We start from the raw sequence: 17,661 nt of genomic DNA on the forward strand, positions 1-17,661 counted from the left end.
TAGTTTGATTTCATGTCAGACAGTGAGAAAAAAACCCGTCTTTTTATATAACTAATGTAAACTTCTGGTGTCAACTGTATGTGTGACTAATTTACTGAATAACAGATATTATATAGTATTTTACTTTATACAACTCAACTCTATTGTCTGAATTCATATGCAGAGAACAAGAAGATATGATAATCTTTCTGCCCCTAGGGATCATTATGTGACCATGGTGAAGTGGATCAGTAAGACCCACACATCTGTTAGATGGTTGAACCGGGCACAGAACATCTCCACTCTGACTGTGTGTGACACCACCACAGGAGCCTGCGTCACGGTATGTTCACACCACAAACCAACAATCAACTTTAGTAACTGGGCTTTTTGCATATGATACCCTATGTCAACCTTTTGCTACAATAAAAGGAGTTGTATTTACCCTTTTAGACATTTCATATGGTAACAAAAACCATGTTGCCAGTATGTTTCTATATAACGACAGTAACTTATGACAACAGTGTCAAATCAATGCTTCTGTTCATTGTGTTGCTGATGAGTTACACAATGGAAATGGCAGCTCTTTTGGCTTGCAGAAGACATAGGCCAGGTAACGCTGATCTTAGCTTCACTTAGGATTGAGAAGAACTGACCAAGATGTCACTATATTCCACAAAACCCACAGTCAGGGTTTCATGTAAAAAAAAAAAAAAAGTAAAATAAATGTAATGGGAGAGTTAAATAAGAAACACATACAACAAACTACGTAACATAAACACACATGATCAATGTTACGTTAATCCTTCTCCTTCATGAACTTTAAGGGTGAACGTCTTTATTACGGCAACAGTTCAACATTTGATGGCGCAATGCATGCTGAGAGTACACGGCGTCACAATTCTTCTGCATGCTAAATACAGAATCTCTCTGTGTGAGAGTCAACCAAAATCCCATGATGCGGTGGAAACTGTAGTTAATTACTGTAAAATCACTTTAAAGTATTTCACTGGAAGATATGTGATAAATAACTGTAGAACTTACCGGAATCTCTAACAGTGTACATATACATATATATACAGTGGGGGAAAAAAGTATTTCGTCACCCACCAAAGTTCTCCCACTTAAAAAGATGAGCGAGACCTGTAATTTTCATCATAGCAATAATTGCTCTCTGAGCAATAAAGGGTTGCTAGTTATCTGGTAATGCCGGTACAGTTTATTTATTTATTTTTTTATGACAATTGTGCAAAAAGATGCAGAGTCCTCTAGCAATTAGAGCAGTTTGAATGACTAAAATAGCAATTGTCCGACGCAATGACCATTGTGCAAAGGGCGCCGAGACTTCAATGAATGTACGCAGTTTAGAGTAGCGCGATAATCTGGGACAATGTTGGTTGTGCAAATGTTACAGATACCCCTCAGTCAGTGTGCAAGTGGTGAAGATGCTACTCTGGCATGAGTGGCCAGTATTGGTCAACAACAGATATGCAAATAGTGCAGCGTGGCGAGACGACTACAGTGAGTGCACGAGTAATATATAATTGGCCCCACAGAAATGTGACAACGAACTCAAGACAAAACATTAGCAGCATGTTGCAATGGAATTGTAGGTTAGCTGTTTAAGAAGTTAATGGCAAGAGGGAAGAAGCTGTTGGAATGTCTGCTGGTTTTAGTTTACATTGTTCAGTAGTGCCTACCTGAGGGAAGGAGCTGGAAGAACTGGCGACCAGGATGTGGAGGGTCCAAGAGAATTTTGCACGCCCTTGTCTTAGTTCTTGCAGCGTGCAAGTCAAGGGTGGGTAGGGGGGTACCAACAATATTTTCGGCAGTTTTGATTGTCCGTTGCAGTCGGAGTTTGTCCTTTTTTGGAGCAACACCAAATCAGACTGTGATGGAAGACCACAGGACTGATTCGATGACCGCTGTGTAGAACAGCTCCTGTGGGAGCCCGTGCTTCCTCAGAAGACACAGGGAATACATCCTCTGCTGGGCCTTTTTGAGGATGGAGTCGATGTTGATCACCCACTTCAGGTCCTGAGAAACTGTAATGGCACCATCAACTGAAGTTGAAGGTCTCGACAGTTGACACAAGGCAGCTGGACAGCGTGAGGGGCAGCTGTAGCGAGGGATGCCTCCTGAAGTCCACAATCATCTCTAGAGTCTTGAGCGTGTTCAGCTCCAGGTTGTGTCAGCTGCATCGCTGCTCCAGCCGCTCCACTTCCTGTCGATATGCAGACTCGTCACCGTCTTTGATGAGGACGATGACAGTGGTGTCATCTGCAAACTTCAGGAGTTTGACAGCCGGTTGCGTTGAGGTGCAGTCGTTCGTGTAGAGACAGAAGCGCAGCGGAGAGAGGAGACAACCTTGGGGTGCCCCAGTGCTAATGCTGCGTGTCAATGAGGTGGCCTCTCCCAGCCTCACCTGCTGTGTCGTGCCCGTCAGAAAGCTATAAATGCACTGGCAGGTGGTAGGAGAGACGCTGAGCTGGAGAAGCTTGGAGGAAAGGAGTTCAGGGATGATGGTGTTGAACGCAGAGCTAAAATCCATGAACAGGATCCTTGCGTAGGTCCCTGCGCTGTCGAGGTGTTCTAGGATGAAGTGCAGTCCCATGTTGACAGCATCATCCGCAGACCTGTTTGCTCAGTAGGAAAACTGCAGGGGGTCCAGCAGGGGACCTGTGACGGTCTTGAGGTGGTCCAGCACGAGGCATTCAAAGGACTTCATGACCACAGATGTCAAGGCGACAGCCCTCTAGTCATTCAGACCCGAGATTGTAGGTTTCTTGGGGACTCGGATGATGGTGGAGTGTTTGAAACAGGATGGTATTTCACACAGTTCCAGAGATCTATTGAAGATCTTTGTGAAGAATGGAGCAGCTGGTCCACGCAGACTTTGAGGCAGGATGGGGACACATGGTCTGGGCCTGCCGCTTTGTTAATTTTTTGTTGTTTGAAGATGCGTCTCACATCGTGGTCGTGGATGGTCAACGCAGAAGTCAGAGGTGTGATTGTGTTCAGTGGTGCGGCTTGGCGAGTGTGGGGTGTGAAAGTGTCCTTTTCAAATCTGCAGTAGGTGTTCAAGTCGTTGGCTTGTCTTCTATTGTTCTCAGCTTGGGGGGGGGGGATCGTCGCTTGTAATTCGTCAGCGATTGGAATGCACCAGGATGGAAAGACTGAATCTGCAATAGGAAAGCAGCTGGGTGTGAGCAACTGTGGGAGCAATTATTAGAAAATGGAAGACATACAAGATTACTGATAATCTCCCTCGATCTGGGGCTCCAAGGTACTGGAGTGGCCTCGCCAGTCTCCAGATCTCAACCACATAGAAATACTTTGGAGGGTTGAAAGTCTGTGTTGCCCAGCGACAGCCCCAAAACATCACTGCTCAAGAGGAGATCTGCATGGAGGAATGAGCCAAAATACCAGCAACAGTGTGTGAAAAGATAACAGAAAATGTTTCCAGAAAATGTTTGACCTCTGTCATTGCCAACCAAGGGTATATAACATAGTATTGAGATTAACTTTTGTTATTGACCAAATACTTATTTTCCACCATAATTTGCAAATGAATTATTTAAATTACAGGCCTCTCTCATCTTTTTAAGTGAGGAAAGTCACTGTCATGCCTGCTACTGTTGGATTGGAATAAGTAGTGGAAATAGAATGCCCAGAAAAGACTAAACAAGGGCGTCACACTGTGATCGGTTAGTTTGTTGACAAAAAAGAAAATGAAAAACATATTGACATTTTTCTTTGTCTTTTTCAGAGACATGAAGAAAATTCTGAGCTCTGGCTTTCCAAACAGGTAAACTGTTGTTTGTTTGTTGGTTGGTTTAGAATGCAGCATTACTATGTTTCTTTCGAGTAAATTATCTTAAATTTGATACTTTGAGTCCATCTTACCATTTTATTTCATTTTGTTGTTACACCAACATCAAGTATTTATCCTTTTGCTGTTTGATGTCGAGCAGCACGGTGAACGACTGGTTAGAGCAACTGCCTCACAGTTCTGAGGACTGGGGTTCAAATCCCGGCCCCGCCTATGTGGCATGTTCTCCCCCGTGCCTGCGTGGGTTTTCTCCGGTTTCCTCCCACATCCCAAAAACATGCGTGGTAGGTTGATTGAGGACTCTAAATTGCCCGTAGGTGTGAATGTGAGCGTGAGTTGTTGTTTGTTTAAATGCGCCCTGCGATTGGCTGGCAACCAGTTCAGGGTGTACCCCGCCTCCTGCCCGAAGATAGCTGGGATAGGCTCCAGCAGTCCCGCGACTCTTGTGAGGATAAGCGGCTCGGAAAATGGATGGATGGATGTTTGATGTCCAAGTATGTGCAGTTACACACTCAATTAACATTTTTAGTATGATGTGAATTTCTGTATTATCCTTCATGCTCCAAAGGCTGACACCCTTGGATCAAAGTAATGTTTTGAGTTGATGATTGACATGAATGGTATATTTTCACTGAATCAAGTTTGACCACTGTACACAGATCAAAATCATGTGATGAAATTCACCATTAAACTATTAATTCTGCTGAGCTCAATATAAAATATAAAAGCAATGCTTTTAAAACCTAATGAGCTTTGCAAATCATAATTATCTTTACTGTATGTTGGATTGTAAGCATGTCAAAACACAAGGGATTTGTCATTGGTGTCACTCTAGTACTTTGGCAAAGAATGACACCGACAAAATATATACTGCACATTTAGGACATATATGTACAAAACCTACAGACTACCTTCTACAATTCTTTCCATGTGTAAAAGTACTCTGTACATGTACATTTGTGGATGTGTCAAGAAATGTTAATTAGTTTGCAATAATGAAACATTAGTTTTGATACTGTAGGTGATATGGTATGACACCTTCTTGTGATTGGCTCCAATGATTACAAAGTAATCATGATACAACAACAAATTTTCACTATGAACTTTTTCTTCCATTAAATTATGATACAAAATGGATATGATTTTAGTCTGTCTTGATTTGTTGACATAACACCAATTCAAATAATTGCATGTCTATCTAGAGCTACTCTTTGTTTTATCCCTCTTGATAATAATTCCTTAGCTGTAAATATATAAAATAACGATGCTTACTAATACTTCATAATTTTTGTTTAAATGGAGTTCTCAGTTCTCACAGCCGTACCGTATTTTCACGACCGTAAGGCGCACCGTATTAAAAGGCGCAGTCTCAGTTACGGGGTATATTTCTGTATTTAACACACACATAAGGCGCACCGTATTATTGGGCGAAGGCATGGTAAAACATACGCTAGCTTAAAACATACGGTAGCATGCACGCACGCTAAAACAGTGTTTTTAAAAAGGCAAAACTGAGTTCGGTTGTATTTTATTGAAGTATTTAACAATGTACTCATGTTTTTGTTTGATCAATCCACATCCACAAATCCATCAAAGTCCTCATGTTCTGTATCTGAAATGAACAGCTGGGCAAGTTCTCCATCAAACACGCCGGGTTCCCTCTCGTCGTTGTCGGAGTCAGTCTCGTTGCCGTGCGGCTCCTCAGAAATGATGCCTGCTTTTACGAAAGCTCGAACAACAGTGCAAGCAGACACCTTAGAGCAGACACGCAACCGCAAACCATTCACAATTTGTGGCGTAACTCGCCCGGCGCTGCCTCCTCGTCTTAGTAAAGCTGTGTCGCCATCTGTCATCCATGGCTCCCACGCCGCTCACTTCACTTTGAACGCCCTGTTTACACGGATGTCCAGCGGTTCGTCAAGTCTCCAGGAATGATGGCAAGCCCCGAGTTATTGCACTCAGTCAAATGGTGACTTGAGACGCTTCTCCCGGCTGTTCTTTGCTCAGTAATCCATTGCTCGAGTTGGTCTTCCAACTCGGGCCACCTCGCCTTGTTTCCGCGGAAACTCAGCTTCGTCTGCTTGACTCGGCGAAGCTCGTTTTCCAGCTTCCTCCACTTGCGAACCGTGGATTCGTTGATCTTGAATTCTCTCGCGACTGCGGCTGCTCGATTCCCATGTTCCTCCGCGTAACTAATAGCTCGCAGTTTAAACTGTGCTTCTTAAGCGCGTCTCTTCGTAGGTTCCATTTTCGGGGGTCCTTAGTCCAATTCGGGCCACCTCACCTTGTTTCCGCGTTTTGTTTTTCTTTTTTTTTTCCACGGAAACTCAGCTTCGTCTTCTTGAATTTTCTCGCGGCTGCTCGATTCCCATGTTCCTCCGCGTAACTGACAGCTTGCAGTTTAAACTGTGCTTCGTTAGCGTGTCTCGTCGTAGGTGCCATTTTCGGGGGTCCTCAGCCAAACCGATGTTGTTTGGCACAATGCACACCCCGGCGCTGGGGGCGTGGCTTTAGCATCCTCCTTCACGCACCCTTCCCCCTTTACGTCCGCATGCTGTCTTCAGCCACGTCCGCTTTTCCTCTGTAGAAAGCAGCGTGTCGGCAGGAAATGCTCCCAGTCAGTCAAGTGGTCAAAAAAAATAAAATAATTTATTACATTTTAAAAAAGTCAAGCAGAGCGCTGATCTCACAACAACATTTATAGATGTTGGAACTCGGTGCACACATAAGGCGCGCCACATTATAAGGCGCCCGTCCATTTTGGAGAAAATGTAAGACTTTCAAGTGCGCCTTATGGTCGTGAAAATACGGTACTTACCTTTTTTATTCTTTTTTTTTTTATGTATTTTTTAAAATTACTGTTCAGAATGCAGTTATACCTTTTGGAATCTACTGTAGCAATGTCTTGGTTCAGGATAAAATGTCAATCATAGGGTATTAATCAAAGTGCACAAAGATCACTATCTAATATGAGTTTCTGTGTTAGAGTAAACCACAGGTCTAGTGTAAATTGAGTCACATTATCTTTATATTTTATGATATATTTTTATTATTTCTAATATACAGTATTTGTAGCTCCATTGTCCAATCTACTGTAAGGCTTTGAATGTCCCTTCCATGAACAGATTCCTCAAGGTTTTTCCATTTTGAGACCTATAACACCAGTAAACTAGTGCTCTAATTTGCATAGCATGGGAGTATTCCTCAAGGTTTGGGAGTGCCATTTTCCCTTTGTTCTTTCTCGTCTGTAGTGTTTCAAATGTACCTCTTGACTTTTAAGTCAGTAAGTAAGTAGGTAAGTCAGGAAGGAAGGAAGGAGTTGTTGGAGACTTGGACTCCCTCCAGACCAGGAGATGGCATTTAATATTTTTTTATATTAATATAAAAGATCCATTCTCCCTGTGCCTTTAATTTTGCCTCTGCCTCAACTGTGTGGGTTTGCACCTGCGTTTCCCGTTAAAGGATGCAAAACCGTTGCCATTCATCTGATATGTGATCAATCACATTGCACGTGCTGAATTCATGTCTTTCTATTTACCTCCTCCCAGAATGCACAGAATGAACCTTTAGTAAAACAAAACCATTAGTGTCACAAGAAACCAAAAGCCTTTGAACCCAACTCAAAGTACCACAATTTATGTGAAATATCTCAAACTAGGAACTTCAGATTTGGCTTTGGTAGTCTGTAAACATGCTTTGTTGTTATTGTTTTGTTTTCTGCAGAACCAAGAACCCGTGTTCTCTAAAGATGGCAAAAGATTCTTCTTGACTGTACCAGTTAAACAAGGAGGACGTGGAGAGTTTCATCACATCGCTATGTTTAACACTCAGGTGAAGCTTCATTTGTCTTGAAATTGAGCCATAAGTCTCTCCATAATTCATTTGGTCTGCCATTCTTACTTTCTTTACCACTAAATAAGCTGTTAATGTGGCTTTTATCCTTTTTGAGGCACAATAATGGAGCATGTTTGCGTCTAACACACAGTAGATCACTCGTATATCTGTGAGTGATTCCATGCCTATTACTTAAATCAGTCTTTCCACGATGGAAACAGGGATTACAGCAACACCAGGAATGGCAAATTCCCAATCATCCATCCAATTTTTTTCTTTACCGCTTTCCCTCACGAGGGTCTCAGGTGAACTGGAACCTAGCCCAGCTGACTTTGGGTAAGAGGAGGGGTACACCCAGGACGGGTTGGAACTCAATAGCAGTGCACATATAGTACACATACAATATCCATTCATACGTAAATTCATACCTATGGGCTCCAATTTATTCATCCATCCATCCATCCATTTTCTGAGCCACTTCTCCTCACGAGGGTCGCGGGATGTGGGAAGAAACCGGAGTGCCCGGAGAAAACCCACGCAGGCACGGGGAGAACGCGCAAACTCCACACAGGCGGGGCCGGGGATTGAACCCCGCTCCTCAGAACTGTGAGGCAGACGCTCTAACCAGTCGCCCAATAATCAATTAATCAATCATACCTATTTTCTGAAGCACGGGAAGAACAGGAATGCCTGAGCTCAGCTTCAAACCCAGAACCTGTTGACTCCGTGTCAGTCATACTAACCATTACATCCACCATGCAACCAGTTTCCATCCAACCATCTTAATTTAAATTTCCTTTGAAGCCTAACAGCATATTGATTTCCACAGCAATGTTATTCTGGAATACACTTGGTAGGGATGTAACAATATTGTGATAGCGTGAAATTAAAAGTGGCTCGATATCTTCAAGGTCATGTCTCAGTATAAAATAATGAGCCGTAGTGCTTAAAATGGACTACTGGGCCAGCTATACGCAGCCACGGCGCTTAGCCAGGCTGCTACAGCCGGGTTACAGAACTCCACATTAAGAGTATAAATGCACCCAATTGGACGCGTAACTCGTGTGACCATGTGGGTACGTTACAAAAAAATACACTGATTGGCTGACCGGCCGACGTGACCAAAAGGCTGCGTTTGGAGACGTGCGGTAGCATTGCAACTCAGTGCCCCGGGTTCCTCCCACAGCTACGGCGTAGCCGCTACACCGGTTTGAGTGTCGCGTCGTAGTCGATTGGGCGAGATGCGCCCTGTTGTTCGCGCCGGCCTCCATCCCGATCCCAAACGCAGGCCCACGTGCCTGGATTGGCTGGTTGTGGACCTCCACTTCGCGAAGCCGAAATCCTTGCCGGCGGCGGAGGCCACCGGGAAGCTCCACGACCTGGCCCTCCACAGGCTGGCGCGCCCCCTCAAAGAGACGATCCGCCGAATTATTTTGGCACATTGTAACAGTAACACTTTTTAGTGGTGTACCAGTGAGTGTTTATCTCAAGTCAAAAGTTTTGGGTGAAAGAACATCACACGGAGAGAGAATAACGATTCCGACTCCCCGTTACTACATATCCCTCCCATTAGTCCCAAAAATGAAATAATAAAATAGGTCCTCCACTCCTCCATACAAATACAGATGTCAGTGCAAAACAAATCTGACATACTTCCCTCAATTCAAATTACACATTCCAAATTAAAACAAATTAGACAGGCTGCTCAGAAAAATAAATCATCCTACAATAGCACTCAGCGGAGGAAAAGAAACTAAGGATTCCCATGTTCCTGGATATCTGATTTGACTTTAATTTTTGGACTCAAGCAAAGAAATCTCTATTAGTAAGCAGAATGAAATTTCTAATGTTATAAATAAAAAAGATAGGACTGTAAATACTGTTAAATTAGTGAACGGAATTTATCAATGGACAGTATTTTTATTGTAAGCAAAGCATATGATTATTGCGACAGCAAAAAGAGCATTTTGGAGGTAAACGAATGTAAACCTTGGTTGGACATGGATAGAAGTGCACGGTAAGATATGATTCGATGATGTCTTTCTCACACAGTTTAATGCCGTTATAAATCCCAAGCATGAGCTATAGATATCGTTACATCCCTAAAAGGCAACGCAGGTGTAGAAATAAAGAAACAATCAAATAAAAATCAACAAAATAATCATGAGAATCCTTGTCAGTTTCTTTTCCTCTGCTTAGTGATAGTCTAAGATTAATTATTTTGAGCTGCCTCTGTAATATGTTTTAATTTGAAATGTGGACATTATGCAAGATGATTTATTTTTGCATTGACGTCTGTATTTGTATGGAGTGAACATATTATTTCATTTTTGGGACTATAGTAATTGGATGGTATTAGCGGGGCGGAAGATATGTTGGGATGAGCCCAAGTGTAATGGAGAGTGGCGCTAATCCCTCTCCGTGTGATGTTCTTTCACCCATGACCTTCGACTTTAGATAACAGTCACCACACCACAAAAGAGTGTCACAAAATGCTTAAATTCAGCGGTTGGTCCCGTCGAAAGGGGGAGGCGGCCCACAGAGGGCCAACTCATGGTGTTGCCCGTTGGCGGGCCAGGACACATGTCGGGGCCATAGGTCTGCGCTTGGGGAGAACGGAGGCCAGCACTTAGGGCGCCTCATGCCTGATCGATTGTGAAGCGATGCTCAGACAGGCCTAGCGGCTACACCACAGACCCGGGAGAGACTTGGATTATTAAATTCAGGCTAGTTCTCTCTATTGATTTTTTTTTAAAAAATCATTCTTTAGCGGCCACAGCCACGCAACGTGCACCGGTCCCCTTGGATGAATTTTTTCCCTCCTCCTCCTCTCCCCTCGACGTCCGCCTGGCAACTGTGAGGGTGACGGCCCTAACGTTGCTGTAACGGACCTCCGGCGGCTTCTTCTTTTTTTTTTTGTGTGTGTCTTGTTCGGCTGTTAGGTCAAGCAGAATGGAAGAGCTGTATCCCTTTTATGCAGTTTTACTGTGTCACAGTGGAGGTTTTAAGCTGATGCTGTGGTTTCGAAGTATTATAATAGATATTTATTGAGAATCAGAGTCGATCAGTCGAACAGAACAAGGTTTTCAGAGGGGAGTGAGAAAAGAAAAGACAAAGCACTAACTGTAAACAAGATGTGGAAAGTAAATCACTATATGTCTAGAACAATGACACATTAGATATGAATATTGTATGGGGAAATAGTGCTTCACCATGTGAGGGAAGGACAGAACAAGACAAGAAAGGACAGGGACAGGAGAGAAAGCATACAGGACAAGGGTCGTGTACAACTGGTGTGGTGGGAGTGGCTATGTAAATTATAAATATCAATAGCACCAGAGTGCGCGTGAGGAGATACCCAAGCAATTCGCATATTCATGAGTTATTTGTCGCAATGAGTGAGTGGCCCCCTCAGTTGGGCAGCGTGAAGGGCAGCTGTGGCGAAGGATTTCCTGAAGTCCACGATCATCTCTATCGTCTTGAGAGTGTTAAGCTCCAGGTTGCGTTGGCCGTACTTAAGCTTTAGCCGCTCCGCTTCCTACACAAACATCACCGTCTTTAATGAGGCTGATGACTGTGGTGTCATCTAAAGACTTCAGGAGTTTGACACCCGGGTGCATGGACATGAAGTCGTTCATGTAGAGAGAGAAGAGCAGCGGAGAGAGGACACATCCTTGGGGGGCTCTGGTGCTGATGGTGTGTCGGGATGAGGTGGTGTCCCTGAGCCTCACCTGCTATGTCCTGCCCGTCAGGAAGCTGTAAATCCACTGGCAGATGGCAGGCGAGACGTTGAGCTGGAGAAGCTTGGAGGAGAGAAGTTCGGGCATGATGGTGTTGAACGCAGAGCTGAAGTCCACGAACAGGATCCTTGCATAGGTCCCTGTGCCGTCGAGGTCTTCCAGGATGAAGTGCAGTCCCTGCATTATGACTGCATTATCCACAGACCTGTTTGATCAATAGGCAAACTGCAGAGGGTCCAGCAGTGGTCCTGTGATGTTCTTGACGTGGTGCAGCACAAGGCGTTCAAAGGACTTCATGACCACAGATGTCAAGGTGACAGTTCTGTAGTCATACAGTCCTGAAATTGTAGGTTTGTTGAGGACTGGGATGATCGTGGAGCATTTGAGTTAGGATGGGACTTCACACAGTTCCAAAGATCTCTTGAAGATCTGTGTGAACACTGGGGCGAGCTGGTACGCGTGTGAAAGTGTCCTTTTCAAATCTGCAGTTAAAGGTATTGAAGTCGTCAGCCAGTACTTCATTTTTGTTCATGTGGGGGGATACTCGCTTGTAGCTGGTTAGTGATTTTAATCCTTGCCAAAATCCTCGTTGGTTTCCCAGCTTTTCTGGATAATTTCTTTTTGCGGTGTTGATTTATATTGTCAGCTGGTTTCTGGCCCGATTGTTCAGAGCTCTGTCCCACTCCGATAGAAGTCCTCTTTAGCCTGGTGAGTTGGCGAACCTTGGCAGTGAAGAAGATAATTTATGGAGGTATACTTTCGAAGACTGACTTTTGTTATCGTTTCAACACTACACAACACTGCTAATCACCATACCTACATTAAAGTATGGTGCGGCAGCTTGAGGCTGTTTTCTTCAGTACAAGCTATTGTTTGAAAGCAAAGAACATTTCAGGAAAAGCCTTCTCCAATAGCTTAAACTTATTTGGGTTAATAAGAGACACTTTAAATGGTGGCAGGTTCATGCTGACTCCCCATTACATGAGTTTGAATACAATTGGTTAATTCTGAACACAGCCACATACCAGTTGTAAGCAGGTGTGCACACTTGTGGAACCACATTATTTCAGTTCTTCAGTATTTTTACTTCCCCTCTCAAAAAGATTTTTTTTCAAATGAGTTGTACAAGGTCTAGGTCACATTAATGGTAGAAAAGGTTTGGAAATGACGTCACAAAACGCTGCTATTTTAACAGGGGTATGTAGACTTTATATCCACTATAACCCCAGTGTACCATCTGCCATCATACCGAACACACACACACACACACAACATAAGTGCCAGTTCTCCGTCTGATCCTATAACACTCTACAAGGGAATATGCAAGGGCCTGATCAAACATAAATAAGAATGTATTATATTGTCACTCATAAATAATAAACCTGTACAAATTGTGACACATCTTGTTTTGCTATTATCAGTTCAGAACAGATGAAAATGAAGTCCGCCATTTAACATCGGGAAACTGGGAGGTGACGAAGATCCTTGGCTTTGATGAAAACACTGATAACCTGTAAGTTTAACTGATGACTGTAGAAATATGTTTTCTGTATGTTAGACAACTTTCATCAGCTATAGAAAAGTTCATCGTTCGTTGTCTGAAAAAGTATGAAGTACTGTATAAGTCAGCTCACTTTGCTTTTTGACAACATGTTTTTCTAGTTATTTTCTCAGTACGGAGGGTTCACCGCGAAGGCGGCAACTTTACAGGTTTGTTTTTCTTTGGGTTACTGTCATATTATTGGTTTTTGATATCTGGAGTGGAAATAATGATGATATTGTTATGGAAATAAAAGGTTTTACACCTGCTTATTATGTTAACCATTTGCCTTCGTTGAATAGCTTTTGTATAATTTTCAGTTTTGTTAAAGCATGTCTAATATCAATATGTTCGATTGATATTCTCTGTTGCCTCAGTTATTTTTTTTATCATAGCTCCAAAGCAATTGATTATTGATTATTTTTGGGCTCTCTTCAGCTTTGATGAGCTTCCCCATTGTCTTAGTCATTTTCTCTCTCTTTTAGTGTGAAAACTGTTGGATTGTTCCCACGACGGTGTTTGACATGCGAGCTAAATAAGGCCCACTGTTTGTACTTTGATGCTGAGCTAAGCCCCACGCACCAGCACATTATCCTCCACTGTAAAGGTAGGTGACCGAATACAGTATACTGTGAGGTTCTCTTACACGTACAGACAGTGGGGATAGAATTTCATTTCAATACAGTAGCACTGTTCTAAATGCATTTCCTGCAAAGCCTCGCTACTAAGGATTTGACAAGTAAAGCCGAGTAAATTGTATTTACATAGCGTCCATTCACATCAGACAGTACCTCAAGGTACACATGGAACAAATCTTAAACCATGGTCCTCACACATGAGGAAAACCGAATAAACCGAAAATAGGTGACCGAAGCAAGGAAAAAACATCCCTCTAATGAAGATAAAAGTGGAGAGGGATAGAGGGTAGAGAGAGAGACAGAAAAATAAAATAAAGCGATTGGGGGCGGGATAAGGAAGCAATGTGTACAGTTAATGTACTTGAAATGCTTTTGTGATTACAGTAATCCCTTATTTATCGTGGGGTTTACGTTCCAGACTACCCCCGTGAAAGACGAAATCTGTCGCGACCAAATATTTCTTTTACTATTTATATAGATTTTAATGTTTCATGCATGTACTGTATGTAATACCAAAATATATGCATGTGAGGTGCAGGTATTGTTTTTGTTCGCTTGGGGTTGCCACCCTCACGTTCCACAGTACTGTATTATCTGTGACTGAATGTGTGTGGCTTTAAAAGGCAGTGCCTGACCTGTTGAGTGACGTGGGACGCATTGGTTAGTGTCGGGTGGCTGTTAATTGGCTGAACCGACAGCCACTCATCGTTCATTTCTATTTTGTTTTGACTTTTTCAAATTCTGTTAGTTTTAATTCGTTTTTAGAGCAGGTTTGTTGGTTTTTAATTAAATTTTAAAGCTGTGGGTGACTTGGGGCTGGAGGAGTTTACCGGCTTACCAGACTTTACAAGGTAGGTGCGGGCTGACTAGCTTGCTCTCCAGCAGTCCAGATGAGTCGACAGCTCACACTTGTCATTTAAAATGAATGAGTATCGAGCCAGCGTCAATTTAGGTACGTGGTGGCCACCGTCCTAGCCTGTTTGTGATGCGCATATGTGGTGCGTACATGTGCATGTACGTGACGGTGCTGTGGAAAATAGCGTGTATCCCTAACTGAAAGAAGCGGCCAATTATGTTGCAGCAGGCAGCCAATCGTAATGCAGCATGTCACTTTGAACTCCAATAAAATTCAAAACAATTGATCTCGCTCTCGCTCTCTCTTTTGCTCTGAGAGAACGTGCAGGAGGAGTAGCGTGTGGTGGGAAAAAAGGCAACTTTCAACCATTAAAACATGGACTCGCGCAAGTGCGACAAGATTACACTTTTAATCGCACAGTCTGCGTCAGTGACTATATTATCGTTTCATTCATGTTGAACTTCTGGGTTTAGTATTTCTGGGATATCGGTTGGGTTTACTGTATATACTGTACGGAGACCTTTTTCTCTTATTTTATTTTGATTTTGATTTCGAAGATCAATGTTGTAATTACCACAGAGGGACTTTTTAAAAATTGTTTCTGTGTATTTATTTTCATCCAATCTATGTTCTATACATACAACCTACACATTTGGATGATTGATATTTTGTGTTCAAAGTTGATGGGGTTGCTATTGTTGACGTTATGGAAGAGGTTGTTTACTAGGTCAGTATCATTTCCTATTTCCTTTGAATGGTGTTCAGTGAATTACAATGTATTTAGTTCATCTTTTTCAACAATCCTTTGCGTTAATTGAATTGGATTTTTTTAATTCACTCCAGACATGTCAAAAACAACATAAACAAAACATACAAACCCACATCTACATATCTTTAACAACAAAGAGACAATCAGAATCCTCTTTATTTTCCCAACGATTTTTTCTCCGGGAGTTGGAGCCACCTATAGTAAGACAATAGACAGCCATTTTGACAGCAAATACTTTTGAGACATAAAAACACACTACGGAGAGTCAGTAATTTAATGGCAAGAGGGAAAAAGCAGTTGAAATGTCTGCTTGTTTTAGTCTGCATTGATCGATAGCGCCTACCTGAGGGAAGGAGCTGGAAGAGGTGGTGACCAGGATGTGGAGAGGATTTTGCATGCTCTTGTCTTAGTTCTGGCAGAATGCAAGTCCTCTAGGGTGATTAGGGGGTATCGACGATTTTTCCGGCAGTCCTGATTGTCCGTTGCAGTCGGAGTTTGTCCTTTTTTGTGGCAGCACCGAACCGGACTGTGATGTATGAACACAGGACCGATTCGATGACTGCTGTGTAGAACTACCTCAGCACATCCTGTGGCAGGCCGTGCTTCCTCAGAAACTGCAGGAAGTACATCCTCTGCTGGGCGTCTTTTGAGGATGGAGTTGATATTGGTCTCCCACTTCAAGTCCTGAGAGACTCTAATTCCCAGGAACTTGAAGGTTTCGATGGTTGACACAGGGTAGTAGGAAAGCGTAAGGGGCAGCTGTGGCGAATGATGCTTCCTGAAGTGCACGATAATCTCTACAGTCTTGAGCGTGTTCAGCTCCAGGTTGTGTCTGTGGCTGAGGAGGACACTTGGCCGGGTGTTCCGGCACTCCGGCCCGCTCTTTGCCCCGCCATGCCTTTACGCTGCGGATTTTTAATCCACCACATATATTCGCGCAACCCTTGGGGAGCTGGTTGTCCTGGGTGGGAGTGACGGTTGCGGTTCATCATTGCCCTGGGACCGTGTCGCCTCACCCCCACCAGTCTCCCTAATTTAATGCACGACACCCCACCACGCATGATCACGGTACATGGACGATGGTTGCCAGTCGGGGACCTGTTCACCATAGTAATGTCTATGTCTGTTGGGTTGACTCCTGGCTGGTGACCACTCCAGAATGCCGGGTCTGAAATATCTGGTATCGCATCGCAAAGTGCGACATAAAAGTCGTTGGTGATGAATTCCTCAATTTCCATTGCTAAAATGCGCAATGCATGTTTTTAAAGTTTACAGTCAATAAAACTTTGTTCTGAGTCGTCAGCAGCTCTCAAAACAAATCAAACTGATATCAGCAATACCGATCTGATACAGTAATTTTGTGTGAATACACCCAATGAGTCTGTTAAATCAAAATAGTGTTTCAAATTCTTCATTCATAATGCAAGACATCAGAGTCATTTATTTATATAATGTAATTCGTAAGTACATTAAGTAGCAGTTGGACACTTGGTCTAAGTCGCCGAGGTTAAACATCCAGGGGGTATGTTTATTGTCACTGCGCTGCAAATATAGTCAGAACCTTACCGACTTGAAAAGTTATTGTATATGTAGAGACATGGATATCAGCGAGAATCTTGGATTAGTGGGGCTCCTCCTCTCACATAATCCCTGAGGGTTTGAAAATGGTGTTGAAGAAATATGTGTTCATTTTACCATGTACGTCAGCCACATATCTCTGCAATCTTTGTACAATAATCCCTGGAAGTTGAAGGAAAAGTAATTGACAAATGACAACTGCACGTTAAGGTGCTGAAAAGAAAATATGTACTACGAGATCTGTACCATGTCGACTGTAGCTATGTCAAAAGCATGACGGTTCAGATGGCGGCTTGGCTGGCTCTTCCTTAGACTTAGGTCCACGGAGGCCCATCTTCAGGACCTAATGTTAGGGCTGGGCTATGATAGTCTCTGACCCAGAACCTATTGCTTTTAAAAATGCATTTGTGTTTCGTTAAATATGGAAGCATAGAATTAAGAGAAGTGATCAACTCCATATTTTGTAATTACGTTCAGGTAATGATATTGTGCTATGAGTGACTCATTCAGTAGAGGATGACTCTTAATGTTTTTTTGTGTGTGTATTTAATTTATTTCGGCAGATGACAATGCTTCATGCTCAGAAGCATTTGGCCTTTGGAATAATGATTTATTGGACAATAACATTGGTCCCTCTCCCTGAAGCAATAAAATGCAGAGAAAGCTTGTTTTTAGTTGGCTAAACTCACATAACACCTGCTTTTTCATCAGGATAAACAAGGTTCTATAATTCCACTCTGATGCGTTTAATGTTTTCATGCACGTATGAATATAAATCAATTTCAGTGAGACACAAGTGGGCATTGCAATGGAAAGGTCAAAACAAATACAGCTTGTCAAACGATAATGAGAAAAATAAATGAACTAAGTGCTACAGTTTGTGCAACAAAAGCAG

At 42.8% G+C, this 17,661-nt stretch overlaps 1 protein-coding gene across 5 annotated transcripts in view; it reads left to right on the top strand.

Annotated features, from left to right (window-relative positions):
- The window catches only part of LOC133410435 (inactive dipeptidyl peptidase 10-like), a 112,287-nt gene that overhangs the window by 80,976 nt on the left and 13,650 nt on the right, over window positions 1–17,661 (top strand). For 4 of the 5 annotated variants that reach the window (XR_009769556.1, XM_061691614.1, XM_061691616.1 and 1 more), the window contains exons 11-16: window positions 199–322; window positions 3,749–3,787; window positions 7,535–7,642; window positions 12,807–12,898; window positions 13,048–13,095; window positions 13,411–13,532. Coding sequence is in view for 4 of the 5 variants with exons in the window: in XM_061691614.1 (XP_061547598.1) it covers window positions 199–322; window positions 3,749–3,787; window positions 7,535–7,642; window positions 12,807–12,898; window positions 13,048–13,095; window positions 13,411–13,532 (533 nt within the window). In the remaining variant the exon portion in view is untranslated. The remainder of the gene's footprint in view (window positions 1–198; window positions 323–3,748; window positions 3,788–7,534; window positions 7,643–12,806; window positions 12,899–13,047; window positions 13,096–13,410; window positions 13,533–17,661) is intronic. The other variant, XM_061691615.1, reaches the window with a different exon arrangement.

This window comes from Phycodurus eques, chromosome 12 (genome assembly GCF_024500275.1).
Source record: "Phycodurus eques isolate BA_2022a chromosome 12, UOR_Pequ_1.1, whole genome shotgun sequence".
NCBI lineage: Eukaryota > Metazoa > Chordata > Actinopteri > Syngnathiformes > Syngnathidae > Phycodurus > Phycodurus eques.